Source organism: Phyllobates terribilis, unplaced genomic scaffold (assembly GCF_046119375.1).
Source record: "Phyllobates terribilis strain yellow unplaced genomic scaffold, ASM4611937v1 Scaffold_3__8_contigs__length_932513732, whole genome shotgun sequence".
Classification (NCBI taxonomy): Eukaryota; Metazoa; Chordata; class Amphibia; order Anura; family Dendrobatidae; genus Phyllobates; species Phyllobates terribilis.
In genome coordinates, this window is record NW_027362763.1 from 880207675 (window position 1) to 880231499 (window position 23825).

Consider the following 23825-nt stretch of genomic DNA (forward strand, 5'->3'; position numbering starts at 1 on the left):
TCGAAACAAACGCCATTTAACTCTTTGAGAACAAATTTTCGCGGAATAGTTAACTGACTCCATATACAGAGCCCCTAAGTGCCAGAAGAGCAGAATTCCTCCTCAAGTGACCCAATTTTGGAAATGACACCACTCTAGGAATTTATCTACAGGTGTAGTGGCAATTTTGACTCCATGGAACAAGCAGCAGTGGATGTTGCGGAGTGAAAATTGCAAATCTGCAAGTGTAGTGTCCTTACATTGTAGTGCCCATACGTTGTGCCCAGCTGGTGCTTCTGGAGACATGGACCCCATAAATTAAGTGGACTCATCGCTACAGAAATGCCAAACATGTAGATACTAAATGTGGTTTAGGCACAATGGGGCTCGGAAGGGAGGAAGGCATTTGAGAAAGCAGATTTTTTTTTTCTTTTGGGGGGTGAGGAGCCACAGCACTTTTCCAGAACATTTGTGCTACCATTAACGTGGAAGCCCCCGATATTTCCATTGACAGATGATGGACTTGAGTGGGGACTTAATTTTTTTGTGGATTGAGTAGAAGATTTTATTGGGAACATCTTACATCAAAATTTTTAAATCACATTTATCCTGTGCTCTATGCTGGGCACTTACAGCGGAGTTTCCATCTAAATCTTCTAATTACGTGATTCAGATGAAGCCCATGATGGATCCATTCAATATAATGAGACAGCAAAATTACTCTGTACTCCGTCTGGCCAAACATACACAAAACTGTGTTTAACCGCGCTTTTATGAACACCTAAAAAGATGGACACAGCTGGATCATAGGTCAGACAGCGTCCATAGTGGCTCCATCAGCCTCATTATAGGGAATATTCTGGGGGGGGTTCTGTCTGAATCATGTATTTCAGACATTTACATGGAAACTCTGGTGTAAGCGCTCAGCACAGAGTGCAGGATAAATGTGAGCCAAGCCTTACTGCGATCTTTGAGGCAAAATAAACAAATCAACAGCAGGTGAAGAATTGGTTTCGTTTATCTTTTACACCGCTCCTTGTGCTGTATAAGTGATTAGATGACTATTCTTCGGGTCGGCGCGATTACAGCGATACCTGATTTATATAGTTTTTTATGTTTGGCTGCTGTCACACAATAAAATACTTTTTTTTTTTTTTTATGTTCTCAGAGCTATTATTTCTTTGTATGTTTCTGCCAACAGTCATGTGAGGGCTTGTTTTTTGCGGGACAAGTTGACGTTTTTATTGGTACCATTTTTGGGCACATACATTTTTTGATCGCTTTCTATTCCAATTTTTGGGAGGCAGAATAAACAAAAAACAGCAATACACGAATTGTTTTTTTTTTATACCGTTCTCCATGTGGTAAAAGTGATAAGGCAGCTTTATTCTTTGGATGAGTATGATTACAGCGATACCACATTTATATAATTTTTTTTATGTTTTGGCGCTTTTACACAATAAAAGCCATTTTCTTTGGAAAAAATAATTGTTTTTGCATTACTATATCCCGAGAGTGATAACTTTATTTCTCTGCCGACGGAGCTGCATGGTGGCTTGGTTTTACAGGACAAGATGACGTTTTCAGCTATACCATTTTTATTTACATTCAAATTTTTGATTGCGTTTTATTCCACTTTTTGTTTGGCGGTATGATGAAAAAGCATTTTTTTTATTTACTTTTTTACAGTGCTCACTGAAGGGGTTAACTAGTGTGACAGTTTTATAATTTGGGTCATTACAGACAGGTGATACCAAATGTGTACTTTTTTGTTTTTACATAAATATATCTATGAATATATATTTTTTTATTTTGTAATTTTTTTATGTTACTTTTACAGTTTTTTTAAAACTTTCTTTTATAGTTTTTTATGGGACTTTAATTTTTATTACTCTGATCGTGAGTATAGTGCATTGCAATGCACCAGCATTACAATGTATTAAACCTGTCAGTGCTGCACTGACAGAAAGCCTTTTAGGCCTTGCTCCTGGCATGGTTTAAACAGCCTACCGTAGCTGGCAGCCCCGGAGGTTGTCATGGCAACGATCAGGCCCTTGTGATGGCATTGGCGCTGATCGGAAGGGAGAGAGATCCTCCTCTCCTAGCCTCCTAAATTTTGCGATCGATTTAAATCTCGGCATTTAGGGGGTAAAATGGCCAGGGCCATGCGGCAAAGCTTTCAGACAGGGCCACACTACAAGGCTTTCACACAGGAGGTGCAAGAGCACCCTTACTGCCATTACCCATAAGGACTCAACTCTATATTCATCTCCACAGGGATTTCTCTCATATGGTTTGGACCATCACATCCTTCCTAAGAGCGACTATGTGAGCAAGGCCCAGGAGAGGGCCGAAACGTAAAGGTCGCCTCTAAACAAAAGAACTGTATTTTGTTCGCCACTTGCATGTTTTTCTTTAGATCATTAAAACTTTTGCATTGAATCTCCTGGGAGTGCGGTGAAAATTTCTATACTCTAGTGATTGTGGAGTCTGCAACTCCCTTCCACCTGCACCTCACTTTACAAAAATTGGCGTGCACACAGCTATAATCCTAACATGGCCAGGGCCATGCGGGCAACGGTCCTGGCTGTGACAGTCGGAACTTGGCAATCGTCTAGGCACTGCTTCTGCAAATCATTAGTGACCCTGCATTCCTGGGCGACCAGTTTGCCTCCATTGTAGTCTGCTCGTTCCACCCACACCTCCATCACAAGCGACTGTTTTATGGTCTACAGCTCATCTAATCTCATGCGGAGCTGTGGCATTCCTTATACCAGAAATCTTACTCCAGATTTCTAGCGTAGCGAATGGAAACCCACGACAACGTGCCTATTAATGAATCAGGAGCATATGACTCCAACAAGCCCCCATATCAAGACCGGCAAGAAACTTGACGGTCTTAATGAATCATGGATTATTTATTTATCAGTTCCCAACTTTTGATAGATTACAGAATAGTTAAATACGGTATTTTTCTGACTATAAAAGGCCTCGTGCAGACAACGGTAGTTTTGGCCCGAGCATGATCTATCAAAACATCGGATCGCACTCGGACAAATGTTACTCAATGAGGTCATGCACATGTACAAGTGGTCCGAGGAGATTTAAAAAATTGCAGCATGCATGATTTACCTCCAATAATTGGATGGCACTTGACCTTTCATATCCATAGGTCCATGGAAAACATCTGAGAGAGTTCTGATTTTCAGACAGACTTAATGGAACAGATGGAGAAAAAAAAATTCTCTCCACCTCCGAGAAAATTGGATCACACTCTAATCAGAGTGTGATTAGCATAAATCAGACAGATTTCCTAGGATGGAGAAAAAACAGTCGTCTGCACCTGGCCTAAGATGCAATTTTTAGCAAGCATTCCGTAGCTAACAGGAGCTTACTAACCTAACCATCACTCCTCTATAAAGCTCTCTAGAGCACTTTCATAACCGCTCAGCGCATTTACACAACCAGAGACATTTCATTTAGTGTAAAATACATTCCTATTTTCTGCTGTGTAAAACTAGAGTGCATCCCATAATCTGAAAAATACTGCACATAGGTCTTTTCTTCCTAATTTACAAAGGTGGTCAGTGAGTAAAAAATAAATGTCACCCTTCATGGGAGAAGTCACTGGTATATGATCATTGGTTTGTACCAGAGGACTTGCACTATAGAGAGATTGAGTGATAATGTGCATTTGGGAGAATAATCTAGCATGAGAGGATTACCTGTAGGCCTGACCAAGACTTTTATAAGCTTCAATAAAATTTGATTTCTGCTTTAAGGCTTCTTTAAAAGTTTCAATGGCTTCCTGAAAAAAAAATAAAAGTATGATTTACTGTATACATTTTACAGTTTAACAAGCAAAGTGTTCACTGTGCTCATAATAAAATTTGTACATAAACATAATTATCTATTCAACAGTACAGAACTATGATTCACAAAATGACGCAGACATTCAAAGGCTGAAGAAAAAAAGGTCTAAAAATACACAGCTACATGCACACAATTGCAAGGTTCATTTAACTTTCTATTCCTCTTTGCTTAAATGGAGAAACCAAATTTTTCCTTCATCTACAGCCACAGTGATCGAGACTAATGAAGTGACTAAACTACTGCTTTTATTGTAAAATCACATAGAAAAAAGTGCAACTCAGAAGAAAAGAAAAAAAATAAAGATTGAGCCTTAAACTAGAATATTGTACAAAACGGTAATAGCTTTAACCAATGAAATGGTTTATACTACACACACAATTGTGCCTGGGCGCGTCAGAGCATTTGGATTAGGCAATAAACATAAGTTAGGATTTTACCAGATCATTACCTTCAGCAGACCTCGGTGGAAGAATGTCAAACCTTTGTATAAAACAGCTATTGGCTGGTTTTGGTTTAATTCAAGGGACCGCTGAAAATCTTCGTGAGCTGCTACGTAATCCTGAAGGAGAAGGAAACAAGTTATTCACGATCTGTAGAAATGTGTCTATGGAGTGAACACAGGTGTGGAGTAAACTGAAATTTCTTAATGGTCAGGAAAATAGGTCTCCTTGTTCATGATGTTTGAAGCAAAAGTAAAAAAGGAAATAACAGTCATAGCTTGTAACCAGGTAGGTCATCAATATGGTATTGTTTAACCTGAAACAGTGGTTCTCTCGTCCAACCAGTTATGTCTGTATAAGCAGGTGAACATCACTTACTTGAAGGTGATTGAGACCCCAACCATGGCTTTACAAGGGAACAGAGATGGCCATGTGTCAGAATGCAGAAAAGGGACAGCAGCACTCCAACAAGACCGCAGTCCCATTGTTCTGCTGATTGGCGGAGGTCCTGGTAGTCAGACTGCCACTGATTATATGTATGCTAGAGATAGCCATGAAATGGCATTACACTTTTGCAGAAATATTTCCTATCCCATACACACCTTACATAACTGGCAGCCGAATGCTCATTTTGTTAGCTTGGCCAAGCATGCATATGTTCTCAATGGTGAGAGGAGAGTAATCCACCACGGGTGATCAATCATCTCCCAGGAGATCAAAAAGATCAGGTGTTCACATTCGAAATGTCCAATTCCTTTCCAACCAACATTAGGGGAAAGTTGTGAGGCCTCAAACATTAGATGGTTGGCTAATCCTATCAAATTAGCAGGTTTGGCCTACTTAATGTTATTATGTTGGGGAAAAGGGCCTCGAAGTGTGAGAAGAACAGGGTTTGACATGTGAACTCCAAAAAATTCTAAAAACATGACCCCAGTCATCTGCTTTGTTAGAAAGGAAGCTGTCTGTTACAGTCCCTTTCGCTGAGAAGCCATATCCTCAGAGAGAGAGCATTCAGCCTTCTCTGTATGTAAGTACATATAAAAGGAGTACTGAAATGTCTCAGTAACTGTCATTTATGATTGTGAGGGACACCATGCTTGGATCGCTCTACAATCAGAATTCCACTGCTCTGAAAGTCAGAGGAGATCCCATCAATTGAAAAGGTGTCACATTAGATAAAGCCCCTTTAAACTTTCCATAGAAATATGTAAGGTGTGTTTAAAAAGAAAAACAGAATGAACTCAACTATTGATTTACGCAGCAAAGTGATGATCTTTTCTTACCTCGGATATAAAGTATAGAGTGCCACGGTGCCTATATAGCCGGGCTGATGGCTGTAGCTGAATAGCTCTAGTGAGGTCACTAAGTGCTTCACTAATCCGACCCAGTGGGGACAAAATCTATAGAAGGAAACAAAAGAAGGTGAATACAACCTATATCATATCTAGTAAATCTACACATGTATATAAAACAAATATATTCGTGCCCCTCTGCATGCATAACATGCTCAAGTTTGCAATAATTCATTGGAGTGGCCTAAAAGTACTGTGTATTATACAGAATCTGTTATAGGAAACATTATTCTATTCCTGCCCGCAACAGTGAAAAAGTTCTTAACTCGCTTCCAGAACACAAGTGACTTGTTCACGTTAACAAAAAAATTCTTAAAAACATGTGACCATGTTCTTCATGCAATTTACCAAAATAGCTGGGTGAAAATGGCAGTTTCCTGTTGAGATCCAGTATGTTTGTGCAACGAAGAGTCTCTGTGTACAATGTTTTACTATTAGATGTTGCCCAACAACATTGAGGAAATCATTCTCCTAGTAAAAGACTTTATGGTGCGCCAAAATGACCCAACTAATGCCCAGAAAACAAGCACATAACACATTTTATAAAGCACTATTTTATGCATTGTTCAAAAAGCAGGTAAATGACTTGTGAACATGGGGCATCACGACAAGTGTTCCCAAGAAATCTGGTAGCAAAGACTTGCTCAGTATAGTCAGCAGTCCCCAATAAACATTTTTCACAAATAAGCTAAAAACCTCTCCTTATGAAGTGCAGCTCTAACAGATGGTAATTTTTTACAATATAGAGCTAATGACATTTGCAAAACAAATCTCTAGTCTTCAGGCTCTTACCCACACAAATACATTTCATTTCAGAAATCTATTAAAGGAGTTCTCCAAGAATGAGATAAAATGGTATCCCTGATATAATTCACACTGGAGCCCGCCCTAGTCATGTGTCAGTACGGGCTGAAAACTGACGTCATACAGCTCCCGAGACCTGTGTCTCAACTGACAAGAGCTTTATCACACATACCTCAGACGGAAGCTGGGAACAGGAATGTGATATGTGAAGAAATAGATCTCTTCTTCACTGAGCACAAAGGGGGTTATCTCCAGCTCATCCTCCTCAATGTTTCTTTGTTTTCCAGTTGGGCACAGTCAGTCTCTGTGTACAGTCATGGGCAAAAGTTTTGAGAATGACACCAAAATTATATTTTCACATGATCTGCTGGCCTCTGGTTTTTATTAGTGTTTGTCTGATGTTTATATCACATACAGAAATATAATTGCAATCATATTATGAGCACCAATAGGTTATATTGACAGTTAGAATGAGCTAATGCAACAAGTCAATATTTGCAGTGCTGCCCCTTCTTCTTCAAGACCTCTGTAATTCTCCCTGGCATGCTCTCAATCAACTTTTGGACCAAATCCTGACTGATAGCAGTCCATTCTTGCATAATCAATGCTTGCATTTTGCCAGAATTTGTTGGTTTTTGTTTGTCCACCCGTCTCTTGATGATTGACCACAAGTTCTCAATGGGATTAAGATCTGGGGAGTTTCCAGGCCATGGACCCAAAATCTCTATGTTTTGTTCCATGAGCCATTTTGTTATCACCTTTGCTTTATGGCAAGGTGCTCCATCATGCTGGAAAAGGCATTTTTGGGCGCCAAACTGCTCTTGGACGGTTGGGAGAAGTTGCTCTTGGAGGACATTCTGGTACCATTCTTTATTCATGGCTGTGTTTTTAGGCAAGACTGAGTGAGCCGATTCCCTTGACTGAGAAGCAACCCCACACATGAATGGTTTCAGGATGCTTTACAGTTGGCATGAGACAAGCCTGATGGTAGCGCTCACCTCTTCTTCTCCGAATAAGCTGTTTTCCAGATGTCCCAAACAATCGAAAAGGGGATTCATCAGAGAAAATGACTTTGCCCCAGTCCTCAGCAGTCCACTCCCTGTACCTTTTGCAGAATATCAGTCGGTCCCTGATGTTTTTTCTGGAGAGAAGTGGCTTCTTTGCTGCCCTCATTGAAACCAGCCCTTGCTCAAAGAGTCTCCGCCTCACAGTGCGTGCAGAAGCACTCACACCAGCCTGCTGCCATTCCTGAGCAAGCTCGGCACTGCTGGTAGTCCGATCCCGCAGCTGAAACAGTTTTAAGATACGGTCCTGGCGCTTGCTGGTCTTTCTTGGGTGCCCTGGAGCCTTTTTGACAACAATGGAAGCTCTCTCCTTGAAGTTCTTGATGATGCGATAGATTGTTGACTGAGGTGCAATCTTTGTAGCTGCGATACTCTTCCCTGTTAGGCCATTTTTGTGCAGTGCAATGATGGCTGCACGTGTTTCTTTAGAGATAACCATGGTTAACTGAAGAGAAACAATGATACCAAGAACCAGCCTCCTTTTAAAGTGTCCAGTGATGTCATTCTTACTTAATCATGACTGATTGATCCATTAACACAGGTGTGGGTGTTGATGAGGACAGGGCTGGCGATCAATCACTAAAACGATGTTAGCTGCTCCTTTTAAGGCAGGACTGCAATGATGTTGAAATGTGTTTTGGGGGTTAAAGTTCATTTTCTGGGCAAATATTGACTTTGCAAGTACAGTAATTGCTGTTAAGCTGATCACTCTTTGACATTCAGGAGTATATGCAAATTGCCATTACAAAAAATGAAGCAGTAAACTTTGGAAAAATTACTATTTGTCTCATGCTCAATACTTTTGGCCATGACTGTACTGCTGTAAAGCTGTCACACTGGCGGAGGAGGATGAACTTGGAGATCTCCTCATTAAGCAGATGGGTGAAAACATTTCTAAGCAAATCAGAGTCCTGCGCCCAGCCACTGACTGAGGTATGTGTGATGCAGCTCTTGTAAGTAGAGAGTAGACACAGGTCTCGGGAGCTTTATGTCTTCAGTCTGCAAACCCATACTGACACACTACTAGGACGGGCTGAATTATATCAGGGACTCAATTTTATCTTATTCGTGTACAACCCCTCTAAAAATGTACTCTGGCTCTGCTAACTTCCACAACGAGATGTTAGCGACAGGGCTGTGGAGTTGGTAAGCCAAACCTCCGACTCCTCAATTTCCATGACACCGACTCCAACTCCGACTCCACGACTCCCTCATACATGGCTCATGTTTAAGTGATAAATTTACTGTAGCACAGATTCATTTCAGCTAAAAGTCTAGACCCTTAGATCAGGAATAGGACAGACATTTATAGGACATTTCATAACTTTCCCAAATTCTTATGAAAAAATATTCCCCACAAACTGCATTGAACTACTGTACCCAATTTATTATATATTTTAGGAGTCGGAGTCAGTCCATTTTATACTGACTCCACCTCCACTTCCACAGTCCTGGTTAGTGCGGCTGGTGAAGTCACATCTACAGATATCTGGCAGCTTGTGTGAGGGAGCGGCATGTATGGCATACCTAATCCACTTTAATACCTGGGACAGGTGTGCCATAATTACCGCTTGCACCATGAGCTTGGCGATATCTGTAATTGTGACATCAATGGTCTTTGCTCACCTCCCGATGTGGAAGTGAGCGGAGCCGGATCACAGTTTTAACAACAATGCCACATTTTGGAGAAAGAGGAGCTCCTCTTTCCTTCCCCCTCCAACATCTTCCACTCAGATTTATATAGCGGTGCCCAGTCCTCAACTCAATAGCATGCAATTGGATTAAAAAGAATTGGGGGCACACTATTCCATATCACTAGGCTATGTCTATCTGCAGGCAGAAAATGATGGGGGTATTACAAAACCTGCAGTAGAGCGAGAGTTGTGTGCAAGAAGGTTGCTCTGCCTTTTCAACACAGAGTTTTCAGTAATAGTACAGCTCCACAATCCGCGACAAGTGTGCACGTCCTAGGTGTAACATACGAGAAGGGTACAGCACTTACTTCTGCTCTCTGCTCATATACTTCAGGGTGATCCGGTTCCAAACTGATAACACGGCTCAGCTCAAATAATGCTAATTCGGCATTTTTTATATCCTTGAAGACAGGAAAGGAGAAAAATAGTGAATAGTGGCAAATAAACCCAATAGCCTCAAATCATTACTATCACAGAAGGTGAAGATATACAGGGATGAGTGCCATGCACAGCTATCTGACTACACATGTAGAATATTGCAGAGACATATTTTACTACAATTATATCATCTGTGGATATATACGGCCTATATATTAAAATTAGTTACTAATATATTTTTTTCTAACGTTTTTATTATCATTTTTAAACATTCTGTACGTGAATATAAGGGCTGCCATCTCGCTTGAGCTTCTGTTAAAAGCATTTCTATATCAGCAGCTCCATTTACTATTGGAAACAATGGATTGAGGAGGTTTAGATGGTCTTAAAGGCATGCTGTGCGATCTGTGTAGAGGTCAGTGTGCAGGTAGGGGGAAGAGGTGAGCTTTGACCATCACCTAATGTGAATGGTGAGTTCTGGTAACTCACTGTATAGGCGTTGTCATTGTAATCCTGCCTTAAGTAATAATGACTGCTGAGAAGTCCTCTGTACAGAACAGGAAGTGTCAGCCTATTAGACGCAGTGGCCAGAGTAAAAATGGCAAGATTTTACAATTTTTTTTTATGAGTTAATATAGAAAATAAAATTATAACACTTTCCCTTTTGATAAAGTGACCACTTATTGTCACTAAAGTATATGTGAAGAAAATTAAGCGTTCTGGAGCTCTCCTGTAATCGCCAAGAGGAATCTCTGTGATACAGGGCTAGCTTCACAATGGAGTCACTTCATAATAGTGAAAGAGGAGTACAGTCCTCTGGTCTCTGGTTCACTCTTTAAAGGGAACCTGTCACCTAAGACAATGCCATTTACATGCAGATACAGTATAAGGTTAATCTGCATGTTAGTTATGTTATAATGCTGTCCAGTCACCTTACAGAAAGTTCAGCTACCAGGAGAAAATTAGCGCATTTTCTCCCAGGAGCCGCCAGCTTTTAGCCATTGAGGCACTGAGCAGCTACACTTACCGCTCGCTACACGATGTAATCACCCAATCGGTACTTTGACAGCTCGTTCTGCAGCAGATCTGTTAACAGCGAGTAGTCAAAGTGGCGTATTTGTGCGTACAGCTGCTGCTCACAGTATACTGAGCAGGGACTGTAGCCACACAGTAATCTGTAACGGCTACCGAAAATAGGTTCATTTAATCCCAGAAGCCGCATTTTCTATAAGGTGGCCGAACAGCATTGTAATGCCCTTAACCTGCAGATTATCCAAATGACTGCAGGTTAAAAGTTTTCCATACAAAAAAAAATCCCTTTAAAAGGAACTTTGGAATCATGAAATGTGCACTTTTGGGTAGTAAAGTGGCCATTAGCAATCATCAATCATGTAAAATGTAACATCCTATATCACTTACCTGAAGACCTTTTTTACCATAGGCTATTCCTCGGCCATAGATAGCACTCACAAGATCTGCATCCTCCTAATAAAAAGACATAATAACAAAGTCTCTTATTAAATAAATCAACTAATCCACTTTTAGTAAAAGTTAAAAGGGGTATTCCCGTCTCCAAGATCCTATCCCAATATGTAGTAGGTGTAATAATAAATAATAATAATAATAGCAAATACCTCCAATTAGAAATGTAGCATAGTTTTTCAGATTTACTATGTCTCTTTCCTCATGTGCAGGCATTGCAGGACCTTAGGTATCCATGGTTACGACCACTAGCAACTAGCTAACTAGCTGTCACTATATCAGTGGTCGTAACCATGGATACCTAAGGACCTGCAATGCCTGCACATGAGGAAAGAGACATAGTAAATCTGAAAAACCATACTACATTTCTAATTGGAGGTATTTGCTAATATTATTATTATTATTACACCTACTACATATTGGGATAGGATCTTGGAGATGGGAATACCACTTTAAAGAAGAATAACCCACAATAACAGCATATATATCTTTAGCTAAACAGGCGGTAAAAACTTGGAATCATGCATCTCCACTTTAAATGACGTGGTGCTAGCCATATATTGGCACAAGCGATCAGCTGCGAATACCTTTACATATGGCAACAGCCATATCTTAAAGGGAAGCCATCATATATAACAGAATACAACCTATTGGTTAAATCAGGGTTGGTTTGCTTTTAAATCTGGTAATGTTTTTTTTCATCTGGCCTCTGATAAGTAGCCTGATGAAAACTCTTCCTGAAAAAAACAAAACAGGGAGTAAAAAAAAAAAAAAATGAAGGAGAAACTTTGTGACTTGTGTGAAAAGTGAAAGATTACTACTTTTTTTTTTTTTTAAAAGAAGATTGCAATATGTAAAAGAAAACATGGCCCGATTTAAAACAATTTTTGTATGGATGTAAAACTAAACAATCGCTCTTTTTGGGATGATAGTTCTCTTGAAACTTTGTCACACTAGATCAGCCAATTGTACAGCAAAAAAGGAAAAAAAGTGTATAATGTTATATATCAAAAATAATAATGATAGAAATAACACAAACCTACCTGAAGCATTGAAGAGAAATGTTTTATAGCCTCATCATGCAGGCCACTGCCTATTAATACATATCCTATAGCTTGAACATAAAAACAAAAAAATATGCAATTAATGATCAGCAATCATATGATTGTCTAAACAGACCATCATCGAGATTATTCAATACCAGGAGTCAATTAAATACAAAAAAGGTAAGGATGTATTCTCAAAAGGATTAATAAAATGGCTTGCACTGTACATAAGACACTATTTCCACAACCCAATAGGAAAAGATAACAGGTGATTTTTTACATTAGTTTAGAATAGATGGAAATGTAGGAAGTCAGATCCAGTAGAGAGATTACTCACTAAATTTGTGTTTCTTGAATCAAAAATTTTAACCTAAAAAGGCCATGTTCACACAGAAACTGTTTCCATGATAGCTCAGCATGTGGATTCTGGCCTGATAAATGAGGTCAAATGTGCATAATCCGCATCAAGAATTCACATTGCAATTATTTTTTACGCTTGATGCAGATTGCAAATCACGCACAGAATCGTCAATGGGAAATGGAATTCATGGAGAATTTGTCTCAGAATCCAAGTGAAATTTTCAGTTTTGCGTCTTTAATCTGACAAAGTGTCCACTACCAATGAAAAATAGAAACCTTACTCCACTTATCTTTATTCTTACGTTATCTAATATTATTCGCTAACTGAAGTCTACATTCTTCGAAATCCTAGTTCAAGGATAACTGCTCTTTTAACTCTGTAACTGCTCCTTTTTTTGATCAAAAATAGTTCACTAAGTACCCTATATTTATTATGCAACTTTGCTTTACATTTATATATAATGATGGTAGGGTATGAGATATATTTTTTGTCTTCTGTAGGTTTTGCTTCTTTTTGCTAGTGTGAACATGCTCCTATCTCTTGCATGTGTACCATCTTAGACCTCAGTTCACATTGCTTGGTTTTCTGTCTTGTTTGCATTCTGTGCAATTTAAGGGTGTGGCATCCCCTTTGTTGAGCTGATTAGTATATGTGTAGCTTACCACGGGCCTAGGTGGTCTGGAGTTGGGACCCGGTCCTATTTGTCTACCCTTTTATATGCATTACTTCAACTTTGATATACAGTAAGGTTTTTAATATAGACAGTATAGGTACCGTCCCAATTTAGGGTCACCTTGCCGCTGGTGGGACGGCTTGTATACTTTTTTTGATCAAAAATAGTTCACCAAGTACCCTATATTTATTATGCAACTTTGCTTTACATTTATATATAATGATGGTAGGGTATGAGATATATTTTTTGTCTTCTGTAGGTTTTGCTTCTTTTTGCTAGTGTGAACATGCTCCTATTTCTTGCATGTCTACCATCTTAGACCTCAGTTCACATTGCTTGGTTTTCTGTAACTGCTCCTAGCCTAACGTTATTTACAGTTCTCAGAACAAATGAGTACACCCCCTTTGAAGAGTAGGATTTTAAATATCTCGCTGAATACAAGAACAATTTCTAAAATCAGAATCATCATAATCATCCTGCCAGAGCTACAAAGAATGGTTTAGATCAAAGCATATTCATGTGTGTGTATGGGCCAAAGTCCAGACCTAAACCCCATTGAGAATCTGGGGCAAGATCTGAAAAACTGCTGCACTCAGACGCTCCCCATCCAATCTCACTGAGCTAGAGCGAGTGTGCAAAGTAAAAATTGGAAAAAAAAATTGAGCCTCTAGATGTGCAAAGTTGGTAGGGACATACCCCAAAAGACCTGCAGCAGTAATTGCTGCGAAAGGTGGTCTACAAAGTATTGACTCAGGGGGACTGAACACAAATGCACATCAATTTACAGATTTATATTTTTAAATATTTAGAAAACCATGTATCATTTCCCTTACACTTCACAAATACTTGCCATTTAGTGTTAGTTTATCATTTAAAATCCAAATAAAAAAAAAAAACATTTAAGTTTGTGGGTGTAACATGAAAAAAAGTGGAAAAGTTCACGGGGTATTAGTACTTTTTCAAGGCAAAGTATAACAGGAAGGGATGGAGACATTTCCAGCAGTCGGTCATGTGCTTGGTCTTAGTTGGCACTGAAACTAAGGGGCAGAAGCGTTTAGCAGAACCGCTTTTTTTTTTAAATTATTAATTCAAGTATTTATATTCTTTAAATGGATAGCTTTATCAAGTCAAAATATAAAATGTGCAGAATAAAGAATAGTGGGTGATATAGTCTAAAAGCAATGTGAAAGAAGATACAGGATGATGCATGGAGACAAGGAAACTTGACAAGTGGTATAACAATATGTAAAGTATATGTCAGACAAAAGCTATGGCAAATAGCTAGAGTACATAGCTGGAGTGAATAAGTAAATAGGAGGTAGTGAGAGGTAATGAATAGCAAACAAGAATAAACTGTAAATGAAACAACATATCTCCAAGATCCTATCCCATTATGTAGTAGGTGTAGTAATAATATTATTATTATTATTATTATTATTATTATTATTAATACTAGCAAATATCTCCAATTAGAAATGTAGTATAGTCCTTCTGATTAGCTATGTTGCTTACCTCATGTGCAGGGCATTGAAGTAGTAAGTATCCATGGTTACGACCACGCCTAGTGACAGTTAATTGCTAGTGGTCGTAGCCATGGATACCCAAGCTGCTGCAATGCCCTGCACATGAGATAAATGACATAGCGAATCAGAAGAACTAAAAATACTTCCAACTAGAAATGTAGTGGCTAATATTATTACTATTATTATTATTATTATACCGACTACATATTTGATAGGATCTTGGAGATGGCAATACCCCTTTAATGCCAGGTAGCACAAATTAATGCATATGAGGCACAAGTAAGATAATTCTACAACATAGAGACCGCTTATTCACTACAGTTATGTATTATAGCTATATGCCACAGCCTTTGTCTAACACATACTTCATGTATTGTTATATTACTTGATTGTCAGTTTCATTGTATCCATGCAACATTGGTCACATCCTGGAATTTCTTTGGCATTACCTATCAATATCGCCCACTATTCTTTATTCTGTACATTTTATATTTGGACTTAATAAAGCTATCATTTTAACATATATGCTGTCATACTTGTAGGTTTTGGAACTGATTATTACTGACAACTGCAGTTTTGTCTACGGCCATTCACACTGGCCCACCGGCTTGATGCCAGCATTTGTAGGTGGTATTTATATTGGTCTCTTACCAAGCTCTTCATTTGTATCATCATCCTCTGTTACAAATGGCAACCTCTTCTGCTCGGCCAGTGTCTTAGCTTGGCTCTGAAAGGAAAAGCAGCCGTAGTAGTATTACACATGACCAACTTAAAAAATTCAGCATGACAAAGCCCTCAAAAATGTAATTGTTATTATCCAAGAAACAAAATGCAAGGCCATGTACACAGGCTGATAGAGACTGCCGGCCTTTACATGATAGTTTTTTATCTATTCATAAATATATAGATCAGGAAGGGGATTCATTTTAATCATTTTACTGACACATAGTGCAAGATCATTTATACAGTTAGGTCCAGAAATATTTGGACTGTGGCTGAATCCTCGTGATTTGGACTCTGCATGCCACTACTGAAGTGTAGACATCAAGGTTTAATTAAAGGGGATGAACAAAAATATCCTGTGAAATATTTAGGAATTGCAACCATTTTTCTACAAAGCCTCCTCATGGCAGGGGCTCAAAAGTAATTAGACAAATTAACTTTACCATAAATAATATGTTCATTTTTAATACTTTGTAGAGAATCCTTTGCAGGCAATGACTGCTTGAAGTCTGGAAGACATGGACGTCACCAAACGCTGGGTTTGTTCCTTTGCAATGCTTTGCTGTCTTTACTGCAGCTGACTTCAGAGGTTTCTTGTTTGTGGGTCTTTCTGCCTTAAGTTTTGTGTTAAGCATGTGAAATGCTGCTCGATGGGGTTGAGATCTGGTGATTTACTAGGCCATTGCAGACTATTCCACCTCTTTATCTTAAACTCCTGGGTTGCTATCGCAGTATGTTTTGGGTCATTTACCATCTGTGCTGTGAAGCTCCCTCCAATCATCCTTGCTGCATTTGGGTGAATCTGAGCAGAAAGTATAGCCCTGTACACTTCAGAATTCATCCGGCTGCTTTTGTCCTCAGCCAGATCATCAATAAACACTAGTGATCCAGTGCCATTGAAAGTCATGCATGCCCAAGCCACCACACTGCCTCCACCATGTTTTACAGAGGACATGGTGTGCTTTGGATCATGAGACATTCCAAGCCTTCTCCATACTTTCTTCTTCCCATTATTCTGCTACAGGTTAATCTTCATTCGATCTGTCCAAAGAATGCTTTTCCAGAACTGGGCTGGATTTGTTAGATGGTTTTTTTGGCAAAGTCTAATCTGACCTTTCTATATTTAAGTCTGATTAATGGTTTGCACCTTCCGGTGAACCCTCTCTATTTGCTCTCATGAAGTCTTCACTTTATGGTAGACGTAGACACTGAAATACCTACTTCCTGGAGAGTATTCTTCAGGTGGGTGGTATGTTATGAAGAGGTTTTTTCTTCTCCATGGAAAGAATTCTGCGATCATACACCATTGTTGTCTTCCGTGGACGTCCAGGTCTTTTTCGGTTCCCAAGCTAACTACAGAGTTCTTTTTTTTTTTTCCTCTTTTTTTTGCAGAATGTACCAAGATATTGATTTGGGCACTCCTAACATTTCTGGTCTCTCTGATAGATTTCTTCTTTTTTTCAGCCTAATGGTGGTCTGTTTCTCTTCCATTGACAGCTCCTTTAACTGCATGTTGTGGGTTCACAGCAACAGCTTACAAATGCAAATGCTAAACCTGGAATCAGGGAAAAGCCCATGCAACCCATTAAAGGGCTTTTGAGATAATTGTCCAAATATTTTTGCTCCCTTTAAAAAGAGGCAGCTACATATCAAAGAACTGTAATTTCTAAACCCTTACTCCAATTAGGATGTGGAGGTCCTCAAATTAACGTGGAAAGTCTCCACTTTAAGGCCCATATTGATTATATAACTGTATCTTAAATATGTTTTATTGTCAATATGCCAATACTTGTGTCACTGTCCAAATATTTCTTGACCTAACTGCAAATTGTAGATATTATGCAAGTGGCTGTATGCAGTATAAGACAGACTAAGAGATGTTCTTTCATAGTTTAAGGAGTGGGGAGGGGTAATAAGCAGAAAACCCTCTCTCTTCACCCTATAATTCTCATATAACCACAGGGTTTGTGGACAAGGATTGACTTCCTGACAATTCAGTAAGATGATATCCCATTTTAAAGGGGGTAACCACAAGAATTTAGAAAAGCTATGTAAAAGAATTACAAAAATCTATGGAATACAACTCAAACTATCTGTAAAACTCTTCTACTTTCTATGTCCTTTAAGCCCCTTTTATGAGCAGCATACAATACCAGGATTTTCTCAGTGTTTCGTGAAATAATGGATTCACAAGCTGGGGATCCTCTTGGCTCACAGTCCATTTCACGAAAGGTAAAAAATGCTGAATCTGCAAATAAATGATATAAAGAAATGTAGTGGAAGTTAAAGACAGAACTCAGTAATGGTGAAAATGCACATGCATATACTGTATAAAGCATCCCGCTATCTCTTGTAAACCATTAAATAACCATATTTAACATAAAGAAGGCTCAAGAAACAACAAGTAGCCAGGAGGTTGGGATACAATAAGAAAATACAAAAGAAAAGGCAGCAGCCTACAACTTGTCCCCACTGAAAACACATGAACATGCAAGGCCAAGTTACAGGGGTTTCCACTTTTAGAGAACACCAAATGATTCCCGTAAAGTAAAATAACAAAGACAGACAGTACTCACCCTCCCCCACTCCAGCGCAGGGTCCCCACTGATAATCCAGTCTCTGTGTCTGCAGTGGTGCCGTCATGTCAACAGCTCACATCACCGCTGCAGCCAATCAATAAGCCGTGATGTGCCTGGTGACGTGACATCACCGCTGCAGCCAAAACACAAAATACCAATGCAGCGATAGGGAGTCATTACTGGAGCAAGAAACAGTAAGTAATATCTGACTTTGTTAATTTACATTACAGGAATCATTGGTGGCCCACTTTTCTAAAAGTGGAAAACGCCTGTTAGTGGGCATATTTATGGGGGAGTGATAAATGTCAGATGTCATAAAACACCCTTAATATGGGGTCACACTGTGCAAACCTCTGATTTATTAGGGGTACAGTAAGGTCCACTGCCATGTTAATCATTTCATACAGCTTGGTGGTGGTATGAAGCTGTAACACGCAGTGTGAATGAACCTTAATGTGGAAGTACCGAGTTCCAACACATTGGGGTTCATTCACTACGTCAGACATATAAATTGGGAAATTGTCCTACTATGTTAAAAAAAGATAAGAAAAAAAAAAAGTATATAGCTCTGTATTTACTGGATGCTTCTTTATGGAATAGTGCAGTAGTATTTATGTATGACAATGCAGTGGAGGTTAAAAAGACAAACTGCTTAAGACAGAGATCAGTCATAGAAGACTGTGGATCTTAAGCTTCTCTTACTTAGAACCAGAAGCAAGCCCGGAAAACAGAGGACATAAAATGAAATTATTTCTTTTACGATTAGTTTCACAAGGCCATGGATCACATGTAAATTCAATGTTCTTTGGCTCATATAATCAAATTTGCAGATCAGCCTGAAGAATGATTTCCTTCCGCCTATTAGTAATTAGCCATAAATGTGTGCTTGACCCGCACAATATACTTGCCACTACACCAGTGCTGAATAATATTTAGCTCTTTTTGTATGTAATAATCTAGTTACCAGTTCATTTAATGGGTTATACACTGCACAAACCACTAGAAGAGGTTATAAATTAAACCTCTCATCTCTTACAGACTTCCTAAAGTACATTTAGGCCACAATTACACATTCAGTATTTGGTCAGTATTTTACATCAGTATATGTAGCCAAAATCAGGAGTGGAACAATCAGGGGAAAAGTATAATAGAAACACTTGCACCACGTCTACATTTGTCACTCACTCCTGGTTTTGGCTTACAAATACTGAGCATTTATGGTAAACGAGCATTCATAGAAAAAGAGATTATTTCCCAAAAATGGTACAGTCTACACAGGCTGCAGAACAGTTGACGAACAAGCAAAACGCTCATTTATTGGGTGAAATTAAGTTTTGGTTTGCATAAAGGATTATTCTCGACAGCAATCTGTGCTGCTGAAAATGATGGCAGCCAAACAACACTGAATGGTCAATTACTGATCATTCTCTGGGCATATGAATGGCTCATTCACACAACCATATTTTTGGTAGGAGTTCTGATCGGTGGGAGGAGGGGAAGGTGGAGGGGGAGGAGGAGAGTTTTTCTGTGACTGTTGCTTGGAGTTTTGGTTGTGTGCATAGTCTCATCCTCTTCTATTTTTGGTTTAACTTCCTAATCCCTTCAGTGTTTCCCGCTGTTGTCTGTGAGTGCATATTTTGGGTGTTTGGTATTTTCATTTGTCTTTGTATGTCCTTCCTTGTTTGTCTGGTTTCTGTATATACATACACTATTTTTCCCCACTTCCCTTGGTGGGGGAGGTGACAGATAAGGGCTGATTCAGGAGAACAGCAAGGTACTTGGCCCCAGCATCTTCGCCATCTGAAGTAACCTGGAGAACAGGGATAGATAGGGTGCCCCTAGTGTTAGGGTTAGGGAAGGAGCCCCTGGTCCTGTGTTGTCAGACAATATCATCGGGACAGTTATACTATGGGGTAGCTTAGATCTGCGATTTTCTTCTTATGCCGATTTGGCATGAGAAAACAATCGCAGCATTCTGTGACAGGCAGTGAGACTCGGCTCACACGCACCCGTACAAGTCTAAAAATAAATCTATACTAACCTTCCGATGGCCCCCGGAGTCTTGCTTCGCTCCGTCCTGGCTGCCGGCAGATCACGATACACTGAAGGACCTGCCGTCACATGACTATGACGTCAGTGCAGGTCCTTCAGTCCATCGCGAGCTGCCGGCATGGGAGGACAAGCGCAGCGAGGGCCGTCAGAAGGTATATATAACATTTATTTTTTATTTTATTCTTTTTTTTCACAGGTTCTATGGTACGCGGGTCCGGAGTAGAGTCTCCTGTCCGCCACACCCGGGTACTATCCGCACATTGAAACGCATGGATTCCGCATCTACAGATGCAGTGATGTGGAATCTATGCGTTCCAATGCAAGTCAATGGTGGCGAAAACGCAGCGCTTCCGCAAAATAATTGGTAGTGCTGCGTTTTTTTTTTCCGCAGCATGTGCACAGCACATGCGGATTGTCATTGGGGAACATGGCAGACCTTCTACCATGCGTTTAAGAATTTCTGCAGCATTTTTGCCGCTGCGGAAACACTTAAAAAACGCATCGTGGGTACACAGCCCAAGAGTGGACCCATGTCCAAGACTGAACAGCCATTTATTTGCAGGACTGGCATATAATACTACATCTCCTTTGCATCGGCCATAGGGCCCAAAAGGAAGGCTCTATTTTATGACGTTCCTATACCTTAAGGCCGTGCACACATTGAGTATTTGGTGATTTTTTTTTACCTCAGTATTTGGAAGTCAAAACCAGGAGCGGGTGATAAATACAGAAGTGGTGACGTGTTTCTATTATACTTTTCCTCTGATTGGTCAGTATTTTACCTCAGTATTTGTAAGCCAAAATCAGGAGTGGAACAAATACTCAACATGTGCACGTAGCCTAAAAGGGCAAAAACCATAGGGGTTCCCAGACAATAGTATGACAATTTCAATCACTTAGCGTAACAAGCCAGCACTTCAAGGAAATCACAAGCCAACCACAAAGGCCAGGAAGCTCGCTATTTCAAGACTTGGGTCCCTTTTTCAACACTTCAGTGTTTTTGTCTCGCTGTACTAAGACAAATTCAGAAATTGTACATTGATGCGTATAAATTAATTTAGTAACTAGTGCCCCACTTATACTAACCCATAGGCCTCTTTACATATAGGCGTCAATACAGCTGTCTGACGTGATGCTTCTGTCCTGGTACAGCAGAAAACCATAACTGTATCTAATGCTTCCTGCAAAGACAGATTGCATCAGATCCCCCATTATGAGGAGATAGCTTATTTCTATCTAAACAGAGTCCAGAGAAATGGACTGCGACCATAACAAACCCATCATCCTAGCCAGTAATATTTGTAATAAACCTAAGAGACCACATATATCACCGGCAGGCCTAGTTATGACTGTGCCGCGATAGATTACAGGAGAAATATACAGTATAAAGTGCTGGCGTCGGCCCTACGGCAGGTTATTTCTATTTAAGGAAATTTGGTGGCAGGGAAGGGGCAAAGCATTTTTAAAATCACAAGATGGATTATGAAAATGGGGAATGTAATCCTCAAATTATCGCTCAGTTATTAAACATGAGGACAGAGATAGTATACAGAATGTGCCAAGATACTTGCCAAATAGGGCTCAAAAATTAACTATGTCTATACATTAATAATGCTGGCTAGATTACCTTTAAATGGAAGAAAAAAAATATTAACCATTCAAGGAGGCAGATTTTGGTTACAGGGATTAGAGAATCATTTTTTTTTCCCTTTTCATCAATCTTTTTTTTTTCTCAATTTTATAGGCATTATTTTGGAGTGCAGATGAGTAAGTACTCATTTACTAACACAGTTCGGGTATGTGCACACAATCGGTAAACGCTGCGGATTGGATGCAGCGCAAGTGCAAATCGCAGCGTTCTCCATTACAAGCAAAGTGGATGGGATTTCAAGAAATCCCATGCCCACTATGCGTCTCCCACACCTGCGGATCACCTGCGGACACGGATATGTGGCTCGTCTTTCCAGACCGCACCATGTCAATTTCTCTTGCGGAGTCGCTAGTCTCCGCAAGAGAAATTAGATCAATACAATGTATTGATTGCGGTTAATCTGCATGGTTCAATGAACACACGTGGATTCACCTGCGCGTAGCGCTTTGGACGCAGCGTAAAGTATGCTGCGTCCAAAGCGCTTACAGTACGGATAGTGTGCACATACCCGTATAGTTACATGAATATCACAAAAACAAATGTATCAGTATTTGACATTAGCAAATAATGTAAAAGTTATTTTTTATAGTTTTATTTATTCAATACTAACTAACCCACTTATACAAGCATGTAAGGGAATTAAAGGGGTTGTGCCACAGTACAAAATATTGTAAATGCTGCAGGAATCTTGTAAATAAATATTTTTGTAATTTAAATGTATTAAAAATAATGTCCCATTTAAAAGAAAAGCACCTTCGATGTTTAATATGGCGCCCCCTAGTGTTAGTACTACTGGCCCCTTTGTCCGTCCATCTAACCCCCTCTACTGACCGAGCATGCACAGTTTCCTCTCTCTTTGCAATGGACGCCTCAGCTATGTATGAAGATCCTTGGACCTCGTACAGCTTACTGAAAGCTTATGCTGGAGCGTCTGGTGCTGGAGCGTCTGAGGTGCCTGTATAAAAAAGGCTCCCAGCACAGCACCAGGGCAGGAGCTTCTCACCTGCCACAGCAGATATGAGGAACAGTGTTACGCCTCCTACTCCGCTTTTTCTTTGTGCACAGGGAGGCGAGTCAGTGAAGCAGGCAGCAACTTCCTTGTAGTACCAATCACTGCTGGCAGTGCAGAGCGCAGTTGACAGTAGTTTGTCCTCTAAGTATTGCACAATGCAGAGGCAGTGACAGCAGTGTAATGAAGTAAGCTCTGACATCTTGATCGCAGCCTTTGGAATATGGAATATAGATGTGTTTATATGGGATAGGTATTCATTCACTTGTAATCTACACATTTTATGTTCATTTCCCATCTAACAAGCACAGGGAATATAATATACACCTGTTTATAAGGGATGTGTGTTCATTCCCCTGTTATCTACATAAATACATGTCTAAAACGCCCAAGTATTATATGGGCAGCACGGTGGCTCAGCGGTTAGTATTGTAGCATTGCAGCGCTGGGGTCCTGGGTTCAAATCCCACCAAGGACATCATCTACAAGGAGTTTGTATGTTCTCCCTGTGTTTGAGTGGGTTTCCTCCCACACTCCAAAGACATTCTGATAGGGAATCTAGATTGTGAGGTCCAATGGGGACAGTGCCCAATAATGTCTGTAAAGCGCTGTGGAATTAATGGTGCTATATAAGGGAGATAAATAAATAAATATCTACCCATATTTTTGGACCATTAAGTTAAGTTCATTCTTTTTATTTAGCTCTTTTCTTCATTCTTTTCAGTAGGCCCCGATGTTGTGCTGGGAGATGCTCCAGACCTCTTTTCCCCTGTATCTCCCGGTCTTTACTCCCACGTGTCTTCGATTTACCACTTCTCTGCACATAGCTGCCCAGCTTCTGCTCTCTCTGTTGCTCCTTTTCTTGTTGGGGCCAGAGAACAGGCAGCAGCTTCTTTCCCTTCTCCGTCAGTGCTATCAGTGTATAGCACAGCAGCCGAGGCGAGTGTCATCTGACTGCTGTGCTAAGCAGAGGCAGCAACCGAGATGGCAGAGCTCACGTCATTACACTGCTCTGTCATCTCTGTCACTGCGTGTGAATAGCACAGGAGTCAGATGACAAACTCATCTCAACTGCTGCACTCAGAAAGCAAAGAAATCACTGCCTCCACATCTTTTCTACATTCCCTGTCAGTTCTGTGGTC

At 39.9% G+C, this 23825-nt stretch overlaps 1 protein-coding gene across 1 annotated transcript in view; it reads right to left on the reverse strand.

The window, feature by feature from the left end:
- The window catches only part of TTC13 (tetratricopeptide repeat domain 13), a 119605-nt gene that overhangs the window by 63327 nt on the left and 32453 nt on the right, over window positions 1-23825 (reverse strand). Inside the window, exons 2-9 of the mRNA XM_073672661.1 lie at window positions 17546-17640; window positions 15321-15396; window positions 12110-12180; window positions 11004-11069; window positions 9515-9607; window positions 5576-5692; window positions 4301-4411; window positions 3705-3787 (exon numbers count right to left, since the gene is read on the reverse strand). Coding sequence (XP_073528762.1) covers window positions 3705-3787; window positions 4301-4411; window positions 5576-5692; window positions 9515-9607; window positions 11004-11069; window positions 12110-12180; window positions 15321-15396; window positions 17546-17640 — 712 coding nt within the window. The remainder of the gene's footprint in view (window positions 1-3704; window positions 3788-4300; window positions 4412-5575; window positions 5693-9514; window positions 9608-11003; window positions 11070-12109; window positions 12181-15320; window positions 15397-17545; window positions 17641-23825) is intronic.